The sequence below is a fragment of the Manihot esculenta genome, chromosome 2 (genome assembly GCF_001659605.2).
Source record: "Manihot esculenta cultivar AM560-2 chromosome 2, M.esculenta_v8, whole genome shotgun sequence".
Lineage (NCBI taxonomy): Eukaryota > Viridiplantae > Streptophyta > Magnoliopsida > Malpighiales > Euphorbiaceae > Manihot > Manihot esculenta.
Genome location: NC_035162.2, coordinates 663,379 through 688,092, shown reverse-complemented (window position 1 = coordinate 688,092; position 24,714 = coordinate 663,379). Strand labels below are relative to the sequence as shown.

At 39.4% G+C, this 24,714-nt stretch overlaps 1 protein-coding gene across 1 annotated transcript; it reads right to left on the bottom strand.

The window, feature by feature from the left end:
• Positions 1 to 12,951: 12,951 nt before the first annotated feature.
• On the bottom strand, positions 12,952 to 14,192 carry LOC110609874 (F-box protein At1g30790). The gene is given in 2 exon segments (XM_021749699.2): positions 12,952 to 14,055; positions 14,058 to 14,192. Coding segments are annotated over 2 exon segments (1,239 nt in total).
• Between the last annotated feature and the right edge of the window lie 10,522 nt (positions 14,193 to 24,714).

The window sequence follows — 24,714 nt, the reverse complement described above, 5'->3', positions numbered from 1 at the left end:
ACCAATACACCTTTCTCAGATCTTGATACATCTTGGTGGCTCCCGGGTGAATGCTATATCGCGCATTATGAGCTTCCCTCATAATATCTGCTTTCAAACTGCTATCATCTGGTACACATAACCTCTTACCATGTCGAAGAATCCCCTCACCGTCAAATCTGAACTCTGCACTGTTGCCCGACTGAACAGTCCTGGCAATCTTCACTAACTCGGGGTCTTCGTGCTGTTTCAGAGCCACTTGTTCTAGAACCACTGGTGTCACTTTCATCTGTGCGAGCAAAACACCTGTACCAGATAACTGCAACTGTAACCCGTCTTCCACGAGCTTGTAGAAATCCTTCACCACCGGTCTTCTCTCTACTGCAATGTGGGATAAACTGCCAAGTGACTTTCGGCTTAAGGCATCAGCTACAACATTCGCCTTGCCTGGATGATACTGGATCTTGCAATCATAATCACTGAGCAATTCTACCCACCGTCTCTGCCTCAAGTTTAAATCTCTCTGACTTAAGATGTGCTGCAGGCTCTTATGATCCGTATAGATCTCACATTTTACCCCATAGAGGTAATGCCTCCACATCTTAAGTGCAAAGATAACAGCTGCCATCTCAAGATCGTGTGTCGGGTAATTTAGCTCGTGCTTCTTCAGCTGTCTAGAAGCATAAGCTATCACTCTGTCATTTTGCATCAACACACAACCTAATCCCACTCGGGATGCATCACAGAACACTGTGAAATCTTCATCACTGATCGGCAGAGCTAACACCGGTGCTGAAGTTAACCGTCTCTTCAACTCTGCAAAACTCTCCTCACATTCCTCTGACCATATGAACTTCTGATTCTTTCTGGTCAGTCTGGTCATAGGAGCAGCTATCTTCGAGAAGTCCTGAACAAACCTCCGATAGTAGCCTGCCAAACCCAGAAAACTCTTGATCTCTGTCACTGTAGTGGGTGTAGGCCAGTTGGCTACTGCCTCTACCTTTTTGGGATCTACTGCTATACCTTCCTCGGATACAACATGTCCCAAAAAGGCAATGCTCCTTAACCAGAACTCGCACTTGGAGAACTTGGCATACAAGCCATGCTCTCTCAAGGTTTGCAGCACTATCCGAAGATGCTGGGCATGGTCCTCTGCATTCCTGGAGTACACCAAGATATCATCAATAAAGACGATCACAAAACGATCCAAGTACTCCCTAAAAACCCTGTTCATGAGATCCATGAATGCTGCAGGGGCGTTAGTCAACCCGAACGGCATCACAAGGAACTCCTAATGCCCATATCTGGTTCTGAAAGCAGTCTTGGATACATCTCCTTCCCTGATCTTCAACTGATGGTATCCGGATCTCAGATCTATTTTAGAAAAACAACCTGCTCCTGCCAGCTGGTCGAATAGATCATCGATCCTGGGTAACGGATACTTGTTTTTGATAGTGACTTTGTTCAACTGTCTATAGTCGACACAAAGTCTCAGAGGTCCATCCTTCTTTCTGACAAATAATACTGGAGCACTCCAGGGTGAGGTACTCGGGCGGATGAAACCCTTAGCTACCAAATCCTGTAACTGCTCTTTCAACTCTCGTAACTCTGCTGGTGCCATCCTGTAGGGAGGAATAGAGATCGGTCTAGCATTGGGCATCAACTCAATCTCGAACTCTATTTCCCTATCTGGTGGCAATCCTGGAAGCTCTTCAGGAAACAAATCTAGGAAGTCTCTGACAACTGGTACTGAGGATGGTTCCCTAATCTGACTGTCTAGCTCTCTCACATAAGCTAGGAACCCCTGACACCCCTTCCTTAACATTCTACGAGCCTGGAGGGCTGATATCAAACCCCTAGGTGTCCCTCTCCTGTCTCCTCTGAAGACACACTCTGACCCATCCTGATCTCTGACACTGACTACTTTGTCTCTACAGTTCAGGGTAGCATCATACGTAGATAACCAGTCCATCCCTAGAATGACATCAAAATCTGTCAACTCTAGAACCACCAGGTCAGCTGGAAGGTATCTACCCTCTATGCACACTGGACTGAACCGACAGACTGACTCTGCCAAAGATGGATCACATTTGGGTCCACTGACCCATAGAGGACACTCTAACTCAGACACCATCAGACCCAACCTCTCTGCAGCTCTAGAAGAAATGAAAGAGTGAGAAGCACCGGGGTCCATTAAAGCATACACCTCAGAACACCCAATGATGAGATTACCTGACACCACCGTGTTCGACGTGTCTGCCTCCTGCTGAGTCAGGGTGAAAATCCGTGCTGGGGCTGACGGACCTGCACCTCGGGAACCCATCCCTGATGAAGAGGCTGCCCCTCTTCCTCTTCCTCTGCCACTGCTTGGTGGTACGGCTGAAGCTACGGGCTGAACTACACTGCCCGTACTCATCTGCTGGGATGGTGCAACCAAAGTCGCCTGAGGACATTCCCGTGCATAATGTCCCTCCTGCCCACATCTATAGCAGGCTGTGGATCCCAACTGACAAGCTCCTCTATGCTGTTTGCCACACCTCTTGCACACTGGAAAATCTGCGCCAGAACTGGAGCCACTACTCATTCCCAGACCTGACTTAAGCCTGTTCCAGAACTTGCCTCTCTTTCCTCTGAATTTCTCCCATCTCCTCTTACTTGCACTTACTGTACCCTGTGAGGAGGAACCTGGTTTACCACCAGAAGACTGTGCCTTGACTACACCTTGACTTATGGCACTGGCCTCCATCTTTCTAGCAGCATCCACAATAGAGTGGAAACTTTCCTTCTCCGCATGAAGAATCAAAGAGAAATACCTGGGATGAAGCCTTGTGGCATATCTCTTTGCCTTCTTCTGATCTGTATCATATGCCTGACCGACATATGGCAACAATTCCAGGAACTTATCTGTATATGCATCAACACTCATCTCCTCCGTCTGTCGCAACTGCTCAAACTCCACAACCTTTAATTCCCTGGAACTGTCAGGAAAAGCCCATCCAGCAAATTCATTGGCGAACTCTTCCCATGTCATACTCTCAAGTCTCGGGTCCACATAGTTCTTGAACCATTCTCTAGCTTTCTTGCACTTTAACGTGAACCCTGCCATCTCAATGGCTCTACCATCATCTGCTCCCAACTCACTTGTTATCATTCTAACTGCACTGAGATACTCAAAGGGATCATCTCCTGTATTGAATTTCGGAGCATCCAACTTTAAGTACTCGGTCATCTTCACCTTACTTCCCCCTGAAGAACTGGGTTGCTGTGCTTCCACAACAGGGGCTACTGGTTCAGGAGGTGGTGGTGGAGGAACTGGTTCCCTCACTTCAGGCTGTACTGGACTTGGATGAACAGGTGGGGGTGGATACATGTGATATGGTGGATAAAAGGAAGGATAGGGCATATATGGCATGTAGGGTGGATATGGGGCAAAGCTGGAGTAATCCGACGTGCCTCCCATCGGATACTCTGGGCCCTGTGGAAAGGGTGGATAGCCAAACCCCGAGGCCTGAACGCCTCCCTGGGACTCCCCCATACCTTCTTCTGACCTTCCTACACCCATGCTTGCATCTCTACTCTGATCCTCTTCCCTCACACCTCTTTCTTCTACTGACCTTCCCCCTCTGCTTACTCCTCTCCTGCTCTCGTCAGAAGACCTTCTAGGGTCTCGTGACGTTCCTTCCCTGCTTGACCTGTGAGATCTTGCCCTTGGCAAGGCAGGTGGACGAGCAGCTGTACCCTCACTTACAGGTGGGACTCCAGTCAATCTCGTGGATCGACGAGTTCCTCGCATCTTCACTCTCTGGGAAACAACAAACACATAAAACATAAGCAACACATCAAAAAAAATGCACATGCATAACTCATGGCATTGCACAACAGCATCTAGACAGGACTGACATCCTATCCTAGTGGACATGTTTTCCTATGGTGCTTGACCTGCTAAACCTCTCTATGAGCCCAACTCTCTCTCTATAGGTCCGACCATATGAACCTAGGGCTCTGATACCAATCTGTAACAGCCCGGAAACCGAACTGCCACCGGCACTAGGATCCAGATCGACTTAAGGTCGCCGGGACCCGTAGTAAGCCTGCTAACCTGTCTGTATACCTGTGAAATCCCATACATGATCATACATTTGCTGTAAAACATAAAACTGTTCTTCATTCCAAGGCTTAACCTGTGCATGCACTCTCTCTGTGCTTTACTAATCCCTACTAGAGCTCCTCATGGCTCTAGGCGGATCAAACTCATAATGTTAAGCCTGGTTTTGCTCATAAACATACAACAATATATGTAAACATAAACTGATCATGTGAAAAGAACAAGGGATTACAACTCTTATAGTCAAGCACCATTCTATACACTATACATAAACCTTATCTCTTTACATTTACATGTCCACACTAGCTATTACAAGACTCTGTACTCTTCCTGTACCCTGCTGAGTTCTCTCTGATCTCTGAACCTGCACAACTGGAGTTAGGGGAGAGGGATGAGCTACGATAGCCCAGTGAGTAGAATAGGTAAATATAGGTGATAAAACATGCTCTCATGGAATGCAACACATAATCACATAACCTCGGCCGGACGGATCAAAACTCCCTCTATCTCATCTGGGGTACCTACGTACCATGTGCCTGGTCCCCGTAGGGCTGTTCCAGGTCTTTCTGTGTGTGCCTGGTCCCCGTAGGGCTGTTCCAGGTCTTTCCTCTGAGGGCTAATGAATCCTCACGAAGTCCGTGCCGTCTCACATAAGCAATGTACAAGGAGCAATGCCAAGTACAAGGATATATGCAATGCATCATCTTTGTGTACACTAATGCACTCACCCTAAAGCATAGTCATGATGCATGAAGCATGAGAAAATATCAGTTATCATATTAAAACATTAAGTTAAATTCCACTCACCTGTAGTTCTCTCTGAACTGACTCTGCAGGTTCTGACTCTGGACTCACTGCTGATGTCCCTGATTCCTCTGGTCCGTACCTACACAGGTGGACTCAAATGAGGGACTAAACTCACTCAAGAACATCTCTAAGAAACTCCCCAAAACCCCTCTAAACAATCCTCAAACCATCACATAAAACATGCAAAAGGAAGCTGGACAGGGCACTTTCGGCGGCAGGTTCGGCGGCCGAAACCCCTCTCCAGAGACGAAACTCATGCATGTTCGGCGGCACCTTCGGCGGCCGAAGGTCTCGTCCAGAGACGAAACTCACACACTTTCGGCGGCCGAACTCCCTCTTTCGGCGACCGAAAGTCTCTTTCTAAACCGAAAGCCTAGCTTTCGGGGGCAACCTTTGGCAGCCGAACTGCCTCCACAAAGGGTTCGGCGGCCGAACCTTCCTTCGGCGGCCGAACCTGGTTTTGCCCGAAGGGCAGAACCCTGCTCTGTTTCATGCAGACTTTGCCCAAAAACCTACCAACATGCACATCAACTACTCCCAACTAGCATATACACATAGATATGCACAAAGGGGTCTAAAACTATCCTAAAACCCCAAACAAACATAACACACAACACTTAATCATGCTGGAACACCACAAATCACCAAAAACCTCACCGAAACCTAAACATGCATACTACCCATACAAACTTCATAAAACCTTTCAAAATCAACAAAGAAGCTCAGGATCTTCACTTACCTCTTACACAACTTGAGGATGAAGGATCCTAACGTGGAGATATGAAGAAAAGCTCTTCCAAAGCTCCAAGCTTCAACACTTACTTCTTTTGCTCAAAACCTTCATAAATCACCAAAACTCTTAAAACTCTTGAAAGATTTGATGAAAATCATGGAAAACATGAAAGTCAACGTAGGAGAGGCTGAAACTCACCTCTGGCTGCAAGTGGAGGAGAAATAACCTCCTTCCACCGACCCTTGGCCCTTTTATAGGTGGCTGGCCAGACCACCTTCGGCAGCCGAACGTGAAGCCGCAACCATGCAATGTTCGGCGGCCGAAAGTGACCTTCGGCGGCCGAACCTTTGCATTTCTCCCTTGTTGCTTTTCTTTCAAAACTCAAGTCGTTTAACACTTCAAAACATGAAAACAAGTGAAAATACCTTAAAAACATATGTATTACCCTTCTCGAGGGTTCCGACACCCGAGATTCCACTGGACTACAGGAATTCCGATGCCGGACTCGAGCCGGGTATTACACGAGTCGAGTGCTTCTCCAGTTGAGCTCGGCTCTGTTACCGTGGCCAAGTATACCGCCCTTGCTTCTTCCTGGCTGCCCCGGACCATTCCCACTCCTTCTTCCGTTGGGAACTTGAGTGCCAAATACCTGATGCTAGTGACAGCTTCAAAGTCGAACAACGCCGGTCTCCCCAAAATCGCATTGTAGCTCAGTGGGAGTTTGACCACCAAAAACACCTCATGATGGGTGCGAGCTCTGGGTGCTTCTCCCAAGGTAAGAGCCAGCTTCACCTTTCCTTCTACAAGTATCGGTGCTCCTCCGATCCCCTTGATTGGTGACTGGTCCCGAACCAGCTGTTCCTCTGGAATTCTCATCTGCTGAAACACTCGGTATGGCAGCAAGTTGACTTTACTCCCATCATCCACTAAGACCTTCTTTACCCGATAATTATGAATGACGGCTTCAATGACAAGCGCGTCATCATGGGGCATTTGAATACCCTGAGCATCTTCTGAGGAGAAAGTGATGATCATGGGAGAGTGGTCAACGATTTGCATGACTTCACTATTGCTGGTCTCTCCTTCCTGGTTTCTCTTCTTTCCTCGACGGCTCATCCGTCCTCCCGTTCCTCCAACAATCATGTGGATGGTCCCACTGGACCCGTCATTCACTGGTCCAGCTCCTATTCTCCTAGGCGTCTGAGTTGTCGGACCAGGCTGAGGCCTCTGTCCCTCTGGTTTCTTCACAAAGTTTTTGAGGTGCCCCCTTTTTATCAGCCTCTCAATCTCCGCGATTAACTGAAAATAGTTATTCGTATCGTGCCCATGGCTCCGGTGGTACTGACAATACTTGTCAGGATTTCTTTGATCTGCTTCCGACTTCATGGGTTTGGGCCACTGGAGGAATTCCTTATCCTGGACTTCCATGAGCACTTCGGCTCTGGAAGCATTGAGGGGGGTTGGTTTCTCGGGAACCCAAGGAGGGAGCACTCTTGGTTCAAGAGCCCGAGGAGGAGGAGGAGGCCTTTGATCCCTTCTCTCCCAGGCCTGTTTGTACGGCTCAGGCCTCTTTCCATGTTTCTTCTCGTGTCTCTCCGGCCTCCTCTCCTCCGGGGCTTTCTCTTTTCCTGCCATCCCTTTGGCAAATCTACTCGTCACTAAGGCGTCATCCTGCCTTATATACTTCTCCGCCCTCTTCATCAACTCAGCCAGTGAGGTCGGAGGTTTCCTGCTTAAAGAACCAAAGAACTCAGCAGAGGTTGTTCCCTTTTGCATGGCCTCCACCGCCCTTCCTTCATCTAGCTCGGGAATCTGCATGGCCTCCATATTAAAGCGGGCGACATACTCTCTGAGTGATTCACCTTCTTTCTGTTTCACTGTTTCTAGATAGCTCGTCTTCCTATCTGCTGGCACCCCGGCTATGAACCGGCTGATGAAGCGGGTGGCAAGATCTCCAAAACTTTTAATGCTTCTGGCCTCCAGGCTGTTGAACCACGCCCGCGCTGGTCCCGAGAGCGTTGTTGGGAACACCTTACACATTAAGGCATCTGACAGGGTTTGCAACTCCATGAAGGTCTTATAGTTCATGACATGCTCTCTCGGGTTACCAGCTCCATTATAGGCCGCCATCGGCGGCATCATAAACTTCTTGGGAACGGTCTCCTGCTGCACTATCTTTGAGAAAGGAGAAGAGGTGGGCAAGGAGGTTTGGCTCTAATCTTTCTTACCTAGCTCGGCTAAGAGCTGCTCTTTCAACCTTTTCAGCTTTTGGTTCATTTTCTCGTCTTCCGGGCTGGATCCTTTGCCCAAGCTGTATTCCTCCTCCTCTGTTTCAGTTCCTGTTTCCCTGGTTGTTCCGGCAGAATAGTTGTCCGCCTCCTCATTTTCTATCAACTCTCTTACCCTTCTCCCATGGATTCGGGCCTCCGGTTCTTCCTCTTCCCCGGCATCGTGGCTGTTAGTTTGGAGGCGGTCAGAGGTAGGTCGGGGCTCATTGGTTCTGGGTTCCTCCACTACTGGGAGTGTATTTACTGGGGTGCTAAGGCCCCTCTGTTGCATTATCTGCCCCAACCAGTGAGCAGTAGTCTGTAGCTGGAGAGCCATGGTTTGAATGTCCTGGTTAGACAGAATCATGGTGGAAGTATTCCCTGCCAAGCTTAGCGAGGGATTAAGAGGAATAGGCGTTTGGTTATTCAACGTTGTAGGGCTAGAAAAGGAGAACTGCTGCCCATCTTGGGCAGAGCTCAGGTCATTTGGAGTGTTAAGGTTACTTTCTTGGTGGTTTGCCATCGTGGATCTCAGTGGGTTTTGAAAGTGAAAACTCCGGTGATGAAAAGATCTCCTTCGTTTCCCACAGACGGCGCCAATTGATAATCTGAGATCCAATAGAATAGGGTTTTACAAGGGTTTTGGTATTGAAAAAATAAACTTTTTCTTTCTGGGGAGGGGACTCCCCTTTTATCCATTTCGCTATGCTTGCTGGTGACGTGTAAAGGCCTCTCCATGATTGGGACACGCGTCTTTGACATACAGATTCGGGCGTACGAGGGTATCAGCCGCCTGCTCCATGCGTAACGGCCTCTGATTCTCCCCGTGCGTACACTCGAGCGGATCTGCTAGGCTGTCTGGGTATGGCTCTGGATACTGGGCTGGGCCGAGAGTTGGGCCGGACGCTGAGCCTGAGAGGAGAGGGCCTGCTGGTCGCGGACTGGGCCGGTCTGAGTAAAGAAGCTTGATTGAGCCCGGCCTTGAAGGTTGAATGAGCCAGGCTTGTTGTGCATATCAGGTGCGTGGGCCTCTACGTTATGGGCCTTTGATTGTGGTCAAGCCCCTGGTACGGAGTGAAGAAATCCAGCGGTCATCAATTTCATTATCCAACAATCACCCGCACAATATGTAAAATAAAAATTAACCAGCAATTGAATCTATTTCTATGTCTATATTCCTTAGCCCGTGGGAAGGAGAGGGGTAAATAATAAGAATGCCAAAAATACCCATAGTTAAATTTTTTTACTTACAATTTTTTTTATTTTAGTTGGTTAAAAGTTATTATTTATAAAATAATCCTTAATTGGATAACTTATTTAGATTATTTTGTTATTTAAATTAAACTCTATTCTACTAATAATTACCTATTTTTTAGAAATTTTTTTACAATTTATTAATATATTTTTAAATTTTTAGTTTTATTTATTATTAGTTAAAAAAATCGTTATTATACTTAAAAAAGAAATTTTTATTAAAAAATTAAAACTGTTTAAATTAAAATGTTAGATTCTATTTTAAAAAGTTTTTAAATAATTTTTTATAAAAATTATTTCAAAATAAATACTTTACAAATTTTTATTAAAAAAAGTGGAGTGAGTCAGTTACTAAAGGTGTGAGTGTAGTACCAATATACAATTGTTGCGTATATATTCCACAGCAAAAGAAGTCGGCTTTAAAGGTTTGTGGAGCTGAAAAAAGGCGGCATTTGTTTTGCTACTCCAATGATTTTAACGGCTCATATTGTATAATTTTCAATCATATGTAGGTTCCGTGATACTCGTGACTGATATTGTAGTAGAAGTGATTTCATTTTTTTGATTGGCAAGATTGGTTGATAATGTGCCCACGAAACTGATGGCGGCAAATCAGTTAAGTTAAGTTAGCTCTGACTCGGTTGTTTTTTCTTACTTTTTTTTCTTTAAAAAAAATATTTTTTATATAAAAAAAACTCTTAAATGCAAGTTTTTTCTCTTTTTTTAATCATATTTCTATTTTAGTTTTGATATGAATTTAACTTGGATATTGTTCTCCAATATTATTTATCAATATAAAGTATTTCTTTCATTTTAGATGAATCATATATCAAACCAAAGGATTGTGGTTGAACTTATATATATATGAATGGATTTAAATTTAAATTAAATATTTTATTTAAAAATTTTAAAAATATATATATACAATTGAATTTCATTAAATTTAATATAAATATATAGACTAACTACATATTTAGATTAATTTAAATTTAAATTTAATAATACACAACGTATTCATGGAAAGAAAGTTGAGTGTTTTAAACAATTAGTCTAGTAATTCAAGCCATACATTGTTTTAACAAAAAAACCAATAGATAAAAGAAGACATCTATAATTAAAATATCGTGACACTGTTCTTAATTAGCATAAGTTAATTTGAAGTTATAATTATCACGAATTAGACTAGTTACAATCTATTTATTTAAAAATCTCCCCTCTGTCCCTTAATCCGAGTAAGGCTGCGATTTCATTATCCAATAATCACCCTCACAATATGTAAAATAAAAATTAATCAACAATTGAATCTATGTCTATGTCTATATTCCATAGCCCATGGGAAGAAGAGGGGTAAATAATAGGAATGCCAAAAATACCCATAGTTAAATTTTTTACTTACAATTTTTTTTATTTTAGTTGGTTAAAAGTTATTATTTATAAAATAATCCTTAATTGGATAACTTATTTAGATTATTTTGCTATTTAAATTAAACTCTATTCTACTAATAATTACCTATTTTTTAGAAATTTTTTTACAATTTATTAATATATTTTTAAACTTTTAGTTTTATTTATTATTAGTTAAAAAATCGTTATTATACTTAAAAAAGAAACTTTTATTAAAAAATTAAAACTGTTTAAATTAAAATGTTAGATTCTATTTTTAAAAAGTTTTTAAATAATTTTTTATAAAAATTATTTCAAAATAAATACTTTACAAATTTTTATTAAAAATCAAATTTTTTATAAAATATTAATTTAATGAATATAATATTGAACAATGAATAATTATAGAAAGAATTGAAAAAAAAATAAAATTTTACCTTTTCTTTAAACTTGCACGTTCATATCAAAATAAAAAATACTTTATCCAACTTTTAAAAAAAATAATTTTAGAATATATGGAATTTTTTCAAATCCGTTTTTTAAATATCATTTTAAAATAAAAATATAGATAATATATATTAATAAGTAAGATAACATATGATTCTATTTATTATTTATAAAATTAAGAACAAATCACATAATTTAACTTTTAATAATGTGTTATTTCTTTAATAATTCATGATATTATATTTTATCAGTAATATATATATATAAGTAAGAGAAGAAAATAAATAATAAAATTAGCAAAAATGCTCCTGATAATTTTATAATATAGAAATGAGAGAATAATTTTATTTTTAAATTATTAAAATTAATTTTTATTTTCTTAAGTAGTAATATAAAATTTTAATTTAACTTTTTCTTAGGAATTTTTGCATATTTAGAATTGAAAAAGAAAAAATTGGGCAATTGGTCCAACTTTAATAGTCAAAATTCCCACAACAAACACTAAAACGAAGCGCTAGCCCTTAAATGCTCAGCCTGGCAGTTTTTAAAGAAGCGCTAGGTTGAAGGCTTTAACTATTACCTCTCGGAAATTTATGGGAGGTAATCATTGGAAATATTTAAAAAATTATAATATTAATATATTTAATTATTATTTTAATATATGTAATTGCTATACATTTTAAAATTTATTAAAATCTCATAAATTTTAATAAATTAATAGTTTGAGTCATTTATATTTATTAAAATTTTAATTTATCAATTAATTCATAACATTTCAATAACTAAAATTTTATAATAAAAAAATAATAGTCAACATAATTATTTTAATAAATTTAATTTAATAAATAATAATAATAATAATAACAACAATTAAATTTAATTATATAAAATTAAATATAAAAATATTTTGAATGACCTTCAACGATGACTATAAATGATCGCCCATATCACACTGTTGTGATCTCTTATTATGAGAGCGCCTTATATTGTACCAGTAACCGTCAAATGATGGCACTTATTGAATTTTCTCAAAATTTCTAACATTATCGTTTGTTATAGATAAATTTAAATTAAGAGATTGAGATCGAGACCTAAAAGTTTTTCAATAAATAAATTTGAGTTGTAAAGTCAAAATCTTCTGAATAAGGAGTTGTTTTCAAGAAAATCTGTTAAGATGACTTGAGAGATCATTCAGTGATTATCGAAAAATGCAGAAAAAATAAATTATGATAAAGTATGTGTATACAGGACAGAAAAAGTCAAACCACCTGCTAGTCATGCCTTTCCTCTAGTCTAATCGTAATTATAAAAAATTAGAGTAAATAACAATATCATCTTATTCATTAAAAGATTATAATAAAATATCCAGTAATTATATTATTTATTATTATTAATAATTAAATATAAAATAAATTATTAAAAAATGTTTTTAAATATTAAATAATTGAAATAAGTATTATCAATAAATTTATACATTTTATAAAAAATTATTAAAATATTAAATTATTGGAATAAGGTTGAGACATTATATAGGTTCAAAGTTAAAAATTCTTACTACTATTATAGTTAAATTTTATATAATTTAAATTTATAAATAAATATATATAAATAATTCATAAATAATATAAAAATGTGAAATACACATTGAATAAAGCTAATTAATTTAAAACAATGAAGAAATCGCATTTTAATAAGTTCAATTCTAGTACCACGTTAGTAACATTAAGATGAACGTAAATTTAGTAAAATTAGAAAATGATTAATATAAATATATTATAATAATACTAATACCAGAACTCGAAGGCAAACTCCAACAACAGCTTATATATATTCGTACAACACCCACATAGTTTTGCAATTAAACTATACAAACTAATCATAGCAAACATGTAAGAGTCAGGCAGCTATCCGCGGTATCCTTGAAGCCAAAACAGTTTGTTGCTGATAAAGAATGACTAGCTAGCTTGTTACATTAATTAAGACAATGGCAGAATATTCTCGACATAATTAGTGATAGCGACATTATTACTAGACGTATCAAAAGCATCATAATCAGGCAACCCAAATATTTTGACACTTATAAAATGACCTCTTGATAAATTACAGTAGTACACATAGAAGGGTGTAAATGGTGCGGATAAGCATTGTGGTGCCATTATGATCTCACCTGTATCAATAGATCCAGAGACAATAACATTGTGTCCGGTTATCGTTTTCTTCAAACATAAAGGGAAGAAGACGTAGTGTTGGGTCCAAATCTCATTCCAGTAATCCTCTACCACCCACAGACAGTAACCCTCACTATCGATTTGATAATCAGCTATAATCAAACGCCCTTTCAGTTGAATTAAAGAAGATGTAGCTACATTGTATGGTGCACCTCTAGGAAGATTAATTACTCGAAAACTTTCAGTTTGGACATCAAAAGAAACTAGAACTGCCAACCCACCATTGGTTCCTAAGGTCGTCCAGCTCCTAAAGAAGATAATCCCACCTATGCAAATGCTTTCTCTTTGAGCAAAGAAAGCGGGGCCACCATGCACTCGTCGCCATTTTCTTGTCCCTAATGTGAAAACCCTATATTCCGTCGTACCCAAGTTGTAATTCCCCCACGAATTCAACACTTTGTACTGCTTGTTGTTGGGATTGAACCCTAAAACGTTTACGCAGAAGTAGGTGTTGGAAGTAATGATAGAGGTTTTTGGACAAAGGAATGGGAGACTAATAGCTTGTCTAGTACTGGGATTGCAAATTGTTGCACAAATGCCAAAATCCATGCACACTATGCCATTAACTGATTGTGTCGTATAGCGAGAAAATCGAGGAGGGACAATTAAGCAGCAAGTGGCTGGGCCGCCATTCTGACTCGCAGTCGCAGCAAAGAAGGTCTGAGCTAATTGGAGTCTGGTGGCACAGGTGAAGAGGAGACCTGGTTTTGGCCGGGGGTAGGGTTGGTGCACAGTTACAAATGATGGGTGGGATATGGTAATGGAGCAAAACTTGGACACGCACCTGAATCGGATGAGGGATTTGACTGGAAGTCTTGTGAAAATACCAAATATGAGATCTGGAGGGACTGGTTTGATGATGGTGATGAGTTGTTTCTCACCTCTGATATTGATTTTGATGGTGAATATGGTGTCGCCTTTCTTCTCTTTGTTTCCCTCACTCCAATGGCTGGAGCGGTAGGCTGCTTATCCGACTTATTCTCTAACATTGCTACTAGTTATGGTGCAAATATTCTTTAATACAATTTGTGTTTTATGAGTAAGAAATTTATAGGGAAAAATCAATGAAATATATAATTTGTAAATAGTTACCTTCTAATTATCAAATTAATGGTGATAAATCGGTTTTGACAAAAATAATAAATGGCAGATTAACGAGTATGATATATTGAAAAAATTATTTTTTTTTTTTTTTACAAATTGCTATATAAGTGTGGAGCTAATTAATGCATAGGATATTATTTTATTTAAGTTGAAAAACTAAACTGGATGGTTTAATTTTATGTTTTCTTACTATTTATCATTTAAATATTCAACATTTTTATTATTAATATATATATATATATATATATATATATATATATATATATATATAAATTGGCTTTGATACTATAAAGATGTATTCATTGAATCAAGCCAATTTCATGGTGTCATATTATATCATAAAAAAAAAGTTACCATATATGTAGATCCTAATTCCAAACATCAAGAATACACTTGATATCTTATTTTTCTCCTCTTTTCCTTTATTCTTTTAATTTATTTATTTTGACTTACATATGAATTTAAAAAAAAAAACAAATAATTGATATCGTAGTTGAATAAAGTATAGTAGGTTTAATAAAAAAAAATTGGCAGGTATTCAATGAATGCCAAGTGATAAAATGAATTTACACAGCAGCAATCCATGTATGGTAAATGCAACCAATTTTTTCGGAAACATGGCAGGTGGAATTCAACATTCCCATAACTAATAATTTTCAAACTAAATTATTCTTTTATATGAAAAATATTTTTAAGTAGTATTACTTTTTAAGAAAAAAATTTATATGAATATCAAAATTTTTAAATAAAATTTTCTTTTAACAAAGTAAAGCTATTTTATTTTTCAATTTCGTAAGAGAATTTATTTCATAAGAGAATTTACACTTAAACAAATCAACCTTTTAAGTTGTATAATTTGATTGCACTAAATGATCACACTCTAATTTTTTAATAACTAATTTGATCAGAATTAAACCTAAAACTTCACAATTTTAAAAATAACTTCAATACTAATAAATTAAAGCAAACAGACAATAACCTTGTAAATTTTGTCTTAAAACAAATGTGTAAAAGTTATTTGGGCTTTAGTATAGCCCAAATATGCCGGCATCTCTAAAAATTTCCAACGGCAAGGAGAGGGAAGGAAAGTAAGGCAGCACCTAACGATTTTTAGCTGCAAAATTAAATTAAAATTTTTATTTGTTGTTTATTACTGATCAAGCATAATTTAGCCACATTTTTATTATATTTATTACTGTTTATTTACATATTATTTAGCTTAATTTATAGTTTTTACCTTGTTTTTACAGAAAAGGAAGAAATTGGAAAAATGGAGAAAAAGTGCAGAAAATGACAAAAAAGTGATTGGATCAGTGATTTGCCCAAATCACTGCCCAAATCAAGCTGAAGCAGAAATCTGGAGGCAACAGGCAGAAGTGATTGGGTAAGTGATTTGCCCAAATCACTCGTAGAAACTGGTCAAATCACTCGCAGAGACAGAGACAGAGACAGAGACAGAAACTGGACTGAATCCCAAAGAACGATTGGGGCAGATTGAGCGAGTGATTTGCCCAAATCACTCGCAGAAACTACCCAAATCACCTTGACAGCAGAATTTACAGCAGAGGCGGGAAAAGAGCAGAAAATCTAAATTCAAAGAAAAGAAGTCCAAATCCACTTCAAACACCACAAGATCAGTCCCAAGAGCCACGCCCTTCATTTAGAGAGTTTCATTCTCAATCAAATACAAAATCCAAAGAGGAATCAAAGACTACAAAGAAGACCAAATCAAATTGAGATTCCAAAACCCTAATCAAATTGGAATTGGGATTCTCCAGCTATATAAGGGCAGCATCCAAACCAGCATATCATCATCCCATCTTCAACAATACTGCAGAAAATTACAGCAGCTTTCTTCCTTTCTTTTCATTTCTTTCTTTTGAGATTTTGTCCACCATGAGTGGCTAAATTCCATCATTTTCTAGTTGAAGTTGGTGAATTTCAGATTTTGTGATGAATTTGGAGATTTAAATCTCCATTGTTAAACTTCTATTTATTATCAATATTTATGCAATTTGAGCTTTCCATAATTATTACTTTTCTTTTAGAATCAATAAGGGCCCATTGCTTTTAAATTGCTTAAGTAATATTGTTTGAATGATTTAGGTCTGTAATTGCTTAGGTTGTTCAAATACACATTTAATCAAATTGCATAATTTAAACTTGACCACGCGGTTGGCAAGGATAGAATTGGGTTTCTCTAAGTCTTAATGCAGTCAACAGTTGTTCGATGCCAAAGGCCCCAAGGACGTTCCTTGGCAACTTGTTAACTAGTGTTTGATTAGCGAACGTTTCCTAATCAAACTAGAACTAAGGAGGAATTTGGATTGTGAGAAGCGTCTTCCACATCCTAAACTAATTTGTTGAGATAAATAGGAGTATTAAAGAATCAATGATCAATTCTAAACAATCTGAAAAATATCCATACTTCAACTAGAAGCTTTTCTCTTATTGATTTACTCATCTTTAAATTATTGCTTTCTTTTACTATTTAGTTTTAATTCATCAAATCAAACCCCCCTCTTTTATTTACTTGTTATTTACTTGACCTAGTCATTATTAGGAAAATCATTGGTGTCAATTCTCTGTGGTTCGACCCTATTGCCACTATCTACAAGTTTATTGTTGATTGTTTAATAGGTTTATTTTTTACGGCTTCGACAACCGCTATCAAAAATTGGCGCCGTTGCCGGGGAATTGATCTAACTAACGTATTTTTCCCTTTATGACCAGGTCTGGCCGTAAAGACACTCTTCTTTACGATCCGGAGATTGAGAAAACTGCCAAGAGCTTAAGGAAGCAAGCTAACTTGAGGAACCAAGCCTCAAAAGCATCTTCATCAGTAACGCCATCTCACATATCACCTACTGCCCCTACTGCAGAAATTTCTGCACCAGCAGAAACTTCCCTCACCGCACCAGCTACTGTTGTATTTACACCAGAAACTGAATTTCTGGCTATGGCAGAAAATCCAGCAATGGCTCAACAACCTGCTGTCCGTGAAGAAGCTGAGAATCTGCTTGTCCCTGTCCAAGCACCACAGCCACAGCCACGGGAAAGAACTCTCGGAGAGCTAGCTGAACCAGCAGGAGACCTAGCACCCTTATGCATTGATTACCCCCCATTGACAGCACCTTTTGAGCTTAAGACAGGTCTGATTCATCTCCTTCCCAAATTCAGAGGCCTAGAAAATGAAGACCCTCACAAGCATTTGAAGGCATTCCATGTTGTGTGCTCAACCATGAGACCCCAAGGTATTCCCGAAGATGATATCAAACTTAGAGCCTTCCCTTTTTCCCTTGATGACTATGCCAAGGAATGGCTATTCTATTTACCACCCGCATCCATCACATCATGGGCTGGTATGGTGAGAGCATTCTTGAGAAAATTCTTTCCTACCTCAAAAGCCATAGGCATCCGTCGAGAGATAAGTGGCATAAGGCAAAAGCACTCTGAAGGCTTGTATGAGTATTGGGAGAGGTTCAAAAAGTTGTGCACAAGCTACCCTCAGCATGATATTTCTGACCAATCTCTTATTGAGTATTTCTATGGAGGTCTGCTACCCTCAGAGAGAAAGTTTATTGATGCAGCTTGTGGAGGATCGATTGAAAGAAAATCACCTCGAGAGATGAGGGAATTAATTTCCACCATGGCTGCAGCTTCTCAGCAATTTGGAGACCAAGAGCTGCCACCAAGGAGTATAAATGAGGTGAGTACATCCATTTTAGCATCCCAAATTTCTGATCTCACCAATGCTGTCCGTAGCCTTGTTGTGGGTCAAACCCAACAAGTTCAGCAGATTCAGCAGCCCAAGCCATGTGGAATATGTGCCAACAACCACCCAACTGATCTATGTCCATCCCTTCAAGAGGAGGACCAGCAAGTCAATGCTGTTGGAGGTTTCAATGGGCAAGAAGGTATGATCCCTATGCAAATACTTATAATCCAGGTTGGAGGGACCATCCAAATTTCAGTTATGCAAGGGGAAATCAATATCCAAGGGGAAATCAATATCCAAGCTACCAGCAAAGGAATCAAGCTCAAGCTGCACCTCAGAACTCCAATGCACCTTTTGAAGAGATTGTGCAGAATTTAGCAAATACTGTGCAAAGTCTTGAGAGACAAGTGAGTCAAATAGCCTCTTCAATGAGCAAATTTGAGTCTCAAGGGAAGCTACCCTCCCAAACTGAGATAAATCCAAGACAAAATGTTAGTGCCATCACATTGAGGAGTGGAAAAGAGCTGCAAGACAGCAAGGTTGAGAAATTGAAGAAACAGGCCATGGAAGAAATTCTGCCAGAAAGTGATCAGGGCAGTCGATTTGCCCAAATCACTAACCCAGTCGCTAGGCAGACTGATCTGCCCAGCAGTGATTTGCCCAAATCACCAAACGAATTGCCCAAATCACCAGATCAGGCAGAACCCAGTCAAGGGCAGAAACAGCAACCAGCAGAGAAATTCAAGGTACCTCCTCCCTTTCCAAAGAGATTTGCAAGGTCCCAAAAAGAAAAAGAGGAGAAAGAGATACTTGAGACACTCCGCAAGGTGGAAATCAATATACCTCTACTTGATGCTATCAAACAAATACCAAGGTATGCTAAATTTCTCAAAGAGCTATGCACCAATAGGAGGAAACTTGCTGAACATGAAAAGGTAAGTGTGGGGGAGTGTGTTTCAGCTGTTATCCAAAGGAAACTTCCAACCAAATGTAAGGATAGAGGAATGTTTGCCATTTCATGCAAAATAGGCAACATAGGGATAAAGAAGGCCATGTGTGACCTTGGGGCATCAATCAATGTTATGCCACTTTCCATCTTTAACTTGTTGAATGCAGGTACACTCAAGGGCACCAGCATAGTAATCCAATTGGCCGACCGATCGGTTGTTTACCCCAAGGGAGTCCTAGAAGATGTGTTGGTACAAGTTGACCAACTAGTCTTCCCAGCAGATTTTTATGTGATTGACATGGAGGAGGATAAGGGCAACATCACCTCTGACATCTTACTTGGGAGACCATTTTTTAGCACAGCAAGAACCAAAATTGATGTGCATGATGGCACATTGACCATGGAGTTTGAAGGGAAAGTTATCAAATTTAATGTTTATGATACCATGAAATTCCCCAATGATGTTTCTCCTGTTTATGGCCTTGATGTTATTGATGATTTAAGTCAAGAAATTTTTGATTTTGATCAAAAAAACTTACTTTATGAAGGTCTTTGCAGGAGAGAAGAAGTGGACAGCAACACCAATACAGACCAGATGGAGTACTGTTCACAGCTGGTGGCGGATGATTTGTCCAAATCACTGGAGTAGACAGACTTGACAGAGAGTGATTTGCCCAGATCATCGGATGATTTGCCCAAATCACCTAAGCAAACAGACCCCGTCTCGCCCAAGTCACTGGAGCAGACATGTAACGACCCGAAAATTCGGACCGCTACCGGCGCTAGGACCCAGGTCGGCTTAAGGCCGCCGGGACCCGTAGCAAGCCTGACATGTAACCTGTAAACCTGTTTAATCCCATACATGATCAACAACATACATAAAAATTAAAACTTTTCTTTCATACATTCTATCATACACCAAACTCAACCTGTGTATGCACTAAACATAATCATAATCATAAACTTGACCCCTCTGTGGGATCTCATCAATGCCCCCAATGGGCGATACATCATAAGTTGAGTTGGTTTACATCTACATCATAAACATCTAAGATCATGTATTAAAAGGGATAACAATATTCATAGGGTCAAGCACAACTTCTAATCCTCAATATTTATATACATAACATGACTATTCAACTTTACATCATTATACGATTTATCATGTCCACTTTCTATCTATTACAAAGATAAGACTTTACTCTTCTTGACTTCTCTGTCTAGCCTGTACCTGCAATCCTGGGGGATTAGGGAAAAGGGGTGAGCTACTAGAGCCCAGTGAGCAGAATAATAGAAAACAACATTTAAAATCTCATGTCATCATGTAATGCAACACATCACAACAAATCACATCTCGGATGGTATTGTCACCAATAGTCCCCTACATTCCAAAGTGCCGGGACGTAGAATGGGTACAACCGGTCTTTCTCTTAACATAACATATCATAACATTCCAATGTGCCAGGGACGTAGAATGGGTACAACCTGGACTTTCTCTTACATAGTGCCAGGGACGTAGAATGGGTACAACTTGGACTTCCATACCATATCATGCCGTAACATCATCATATCATATGAGGACTAAAGGATCATCCAATAACCAATCCACATCAACATCATAAATGCAATGCAACATATTCGTGATTTCTAATGCAAACAACCTAATTCATCACATGGCATTCATGATGCATGAACATGCTCAACTGTATAATTCATTTGCTTTAAAACATAAAGGTTTATTCTACTCACCTCTGGCTGAAGCTCTACTGACTCAGAAGCAGCTGAACTCACTGCTGGGGTCCTCGGTTCCTCGGGTCCGAACCTACACAGGTGGACTCAAATGAGGGACCAAACAACTAGAACATAACTCTAAAAACATCCCCCAAAAACCCCCAAAAACACCTTAAACAATCATGCAAAAACATGCAAAGGAAGACTGAACAGGGCAGGTTCGGCGGCACCTTCGGCGGCCGAAAGTCCCTCCAGAGCCGAAACCCAGGCAGGTTCGGCGGCACCTTCGGCGGCCGAAAGTCCCAAACAGAGACGAAAGTCTCTTTTCGGGGGCAACTTCGGTAGCCGAAAGGCCTGCCTCCCCAGCCATATTCGGCGGCCGAAAGTCCTTCGGCTGCCGAACCTGGTTTCCGCCAAAGGGCAGAAACTTGGTTCCCTTTGCACAAAAACTTCTCCTTCCCATTCCAACATGCATATAACTCATTCAAATCATGCAAATATACATACATTGGCTCTTAGGGGCTTCAAACCATCATAAACCCTATCTACAACACATCAAGCATCCACATTGTTCAAGAACATACATTTATACCCATAAACATAACCATAACCTAAACATGCATTATAACCCATAGATCTACTTAAAACTTACTTAAAACATGCAATGAGCTTAAGATCGGCTCTTACCTCTTGAAGATCGAGAGAGAGACGACCTAAACTCGGAGTTGGGAGAGATTGGGTTCTTGAACCTCCAAGCTCCAAAACTTTGCTCAAAAGCTCAAATCTTCAAAACAAAGTTAAAACAAATGAAAATCTTGAAAGATCTAGAGGAAAAACATCAAAGATTGGTGAGGAACGGCGGAGAGCTCACCTTGGCCGAAAATGGGGAAAAAGCTCGCCCGTTTTCGGCTAAGGGACCCTTTTATAGTGGCTGGCCAGGCCACGTTCGGGGGCCGAACGTGCCTCCGCATGCATGCCATGTTCGGCGGCCGAACCTGGACTTCCTCACTTATGCCTTCGGGGGCCTAAGGCACACCCGAAATGCCTGTATGTTCGGCGGCCGAACCTGAGTTTTCCTCCAAGGTTGTTTTTATTCAAAAACTCATTTCCTCTTTACTTAAAATCATAAAAAACATTAAAACATTTTATGAAAACATGGTTTTACCCTTCTAGAGGTCTCCGACATTCGAGATTCCACTGGACGGTAGGAATTCCGATACCGGAGTCTAGCCGGGTATTACAAGACAGACTTGACAGATAGTGATTTGCCCAGATCACCAGATGATTTGCCCAAATCAACACCAAATCTGCCCCCATCAGCAAGCAGACAGCAAGCAGAGTCCCAGACAGCAACTACACCAGATCTGAAGCCCTTGCCCAGCCACCTCAAATATGTCTACTTGGGAGCTGGAAATACACTTCCAGCAATTATTTCTAACCAGCTCAGCCAAGAAGAAGAGGAAAAGCTCCTTGATGTATTGAAGAAGCACAAGAAAATAATTGGGTGGACCTTGGAGGACATAAAAGGCACTTCAAGACCATTCGGTGGAGGCTCATCTCACCAGAATCAGAGACAGGATGCAGCACATGGAGCACCTGCTGGACCTATTGTAGACCATTTTCTGCCCAGCACCGTGACAGATAGTGATTTGACCAGTGATTTGCCCAAATCACTGGCCAAATCACCCACAGGCCAGGAAGTCTTTTTCCCTTTTCTTCTTAATTTTTTATATATATGCTTACACATTGAGGACAATGTTTGTCATAGGTGTGGGGGTATTGTTAGGTTATTTTTGCATTGATTTGCGTTGATTCCATCATCTTTTAATTTCTATTTGTTTCTTTTTGTTTCTTTTTTTTTCTCTATTTGTTTCTTTTTGTTTCTTCTTGTTTCTTTTTGCATTGTTCTTACCCCTTTTTGCACACACCAAAATTTTTTTCACACTTTCTGCACACACACACAAAATTTTGTCTTAGCTTTTGCTCTACTCAACATAGATAACAAAGTTAAAAGAGTTTCCTTGTCTCATGACTCCATTGATTTGCCACCCCTTTAAGCCTAAATTGAATCATTCACAGTATGTTACCTTCACTTAGGGAGTTTTTATCTTGAATTGAATCCTTAAATTTGCTAAGGTCAAGGGAAATAAAAATACAAATACATGCAAACACAAAGTTAGTGTAACTCCCTATGAGCTGATTTGCCCAAACTATCATGAAAAGAAAATAAAAAGAAAAATCAGCACAAAGCACAAATCATAAACCTGTTTCAATGGCCAAATAAGCTATGAACAGAGCTAGTAGCCACTTGAACAAGTAACTAACTGAGTAACCGGGGGTGTATCACCCATGTACACAATCGCGTAAAAAGGTTAGTGACTTTTTCAGGCAAGGATAAGAATAAGTGCTGCTGAAAATAAAAATAAAAATAAAAATAAAAATAAAATAAAAAGGAGAAAGAGAGAAGAAAAGATGGCAAGTCACTCCTAGGGGTTGCATTAAACCTAACATAAAAGAATAAGCATGATTGAGTCAAAAACTTTTCTCTTGACCATGGTAGGTGAGGGGAAACAAGGAAAAGAAGAAACAACCTTGGTGCATGTACTCTATACTGTGATACTTCAATTTAGGAGTCTAGGGGGGCTGATTAAGTGGTACTTAGGCTCAAAAGAAAAAGGAGCTTGATTGACTAAGTTATTTGTTGCTTGAGGACAAGCAAAAAGCTAGGTGTGGGGGTATTTGATCGAGCATAATTTAGCCACATTTTTATTATATTTATTACTGTTTATTTACACATTATTTAGCTTAATTTATGGTTTTTACCTTGTTTTTACAGAAAAGGAAGAAATTGGAAAAATGGAGAAAAAGTGCAGAAAATGACAGAAAAGTGATTGGGTCAGTGATTTGCCCAAATCACTGCCCAAATCAAGCTGAAGCAGAAACCTGGAGGCAACAGGCAAAAGTGATTGGGTCAGTGATTTGCCCAAATCACTCGTAGAAACTGGTCAAATCACTCGCAGAGACAGAGACAGAAACTGGACTGAATCCCAGAGAACGATTGGGGCAGATTGGGCGAGTGATTTGCCCAAATCACTCGCAGAAACTGCCCAAATCACCTTGACAGCAGAATTTACAGCAGAGGCGGGAAAAGAGCAGAAAATCTAAATTCAAAGAAAAGAAGTCAAAATCCACTTCAAACACCACAAGATCAGTCCCAAGAGCCACGCCCTTCACTTAGAGAGTTCCATTCTCAATCAAATACAAAATCCAAAGAGGAATTAAAGACTACAAAGAAGACCAAATCAAATTGAGATTCCAAAACCCTAATCAAATTGGAATTGGGATTCTCCAGCTATATAAGGGCAGCATCCAAACCAGCATATCATCATCCCATCTTCAGCAATACTGCAGAAAATTACAGCAGCTTTCTTCCTTTCTTTTCTTTTCTTTCTTTTGAGATTTTGTCCACCATGAGTGGCTAAATTCCATCCTTTTCTAATTAAAGTTGGTGAATTTCAGATTTTGTGATGAATTGGGAGATTTAAATCTCCATTGTTAAACTTCTTCTATTTATTATCAATATTTATGCAATTTGAGCTTTCCATAATTATTACTTTGCTTTTAGAATCAATAAGGGCCCATTGCTTTTATATTGCTTAAGTAATATTGTTTGAATGATTTAGGTCCGTAATTGCTTAGGTTGTTCAAATACACATTTAATCAAATTGCATAATCTAAACTTGACCACGCGGTTGGCAAGGATAGAATTGGGTTTCTCTAAGTCTTAATGCAGTCAACAGTTGTTCGATGCCAAAGGCCCCAAGGACGTTCCTTGGCAACTTGTTAACTAGTGTTTGATTAGCGAACGTTTTCTAATCAAACTAGAACTAAGGAGGAATTTGGATTGTGAGAAGCGTCTTCCACATCCTAAACTAATTTGTTGAGATAAATAGGAGTATTAAAGAATCAATGATCAATTCTAAACAATCTGAAAAATATCCATACTTCA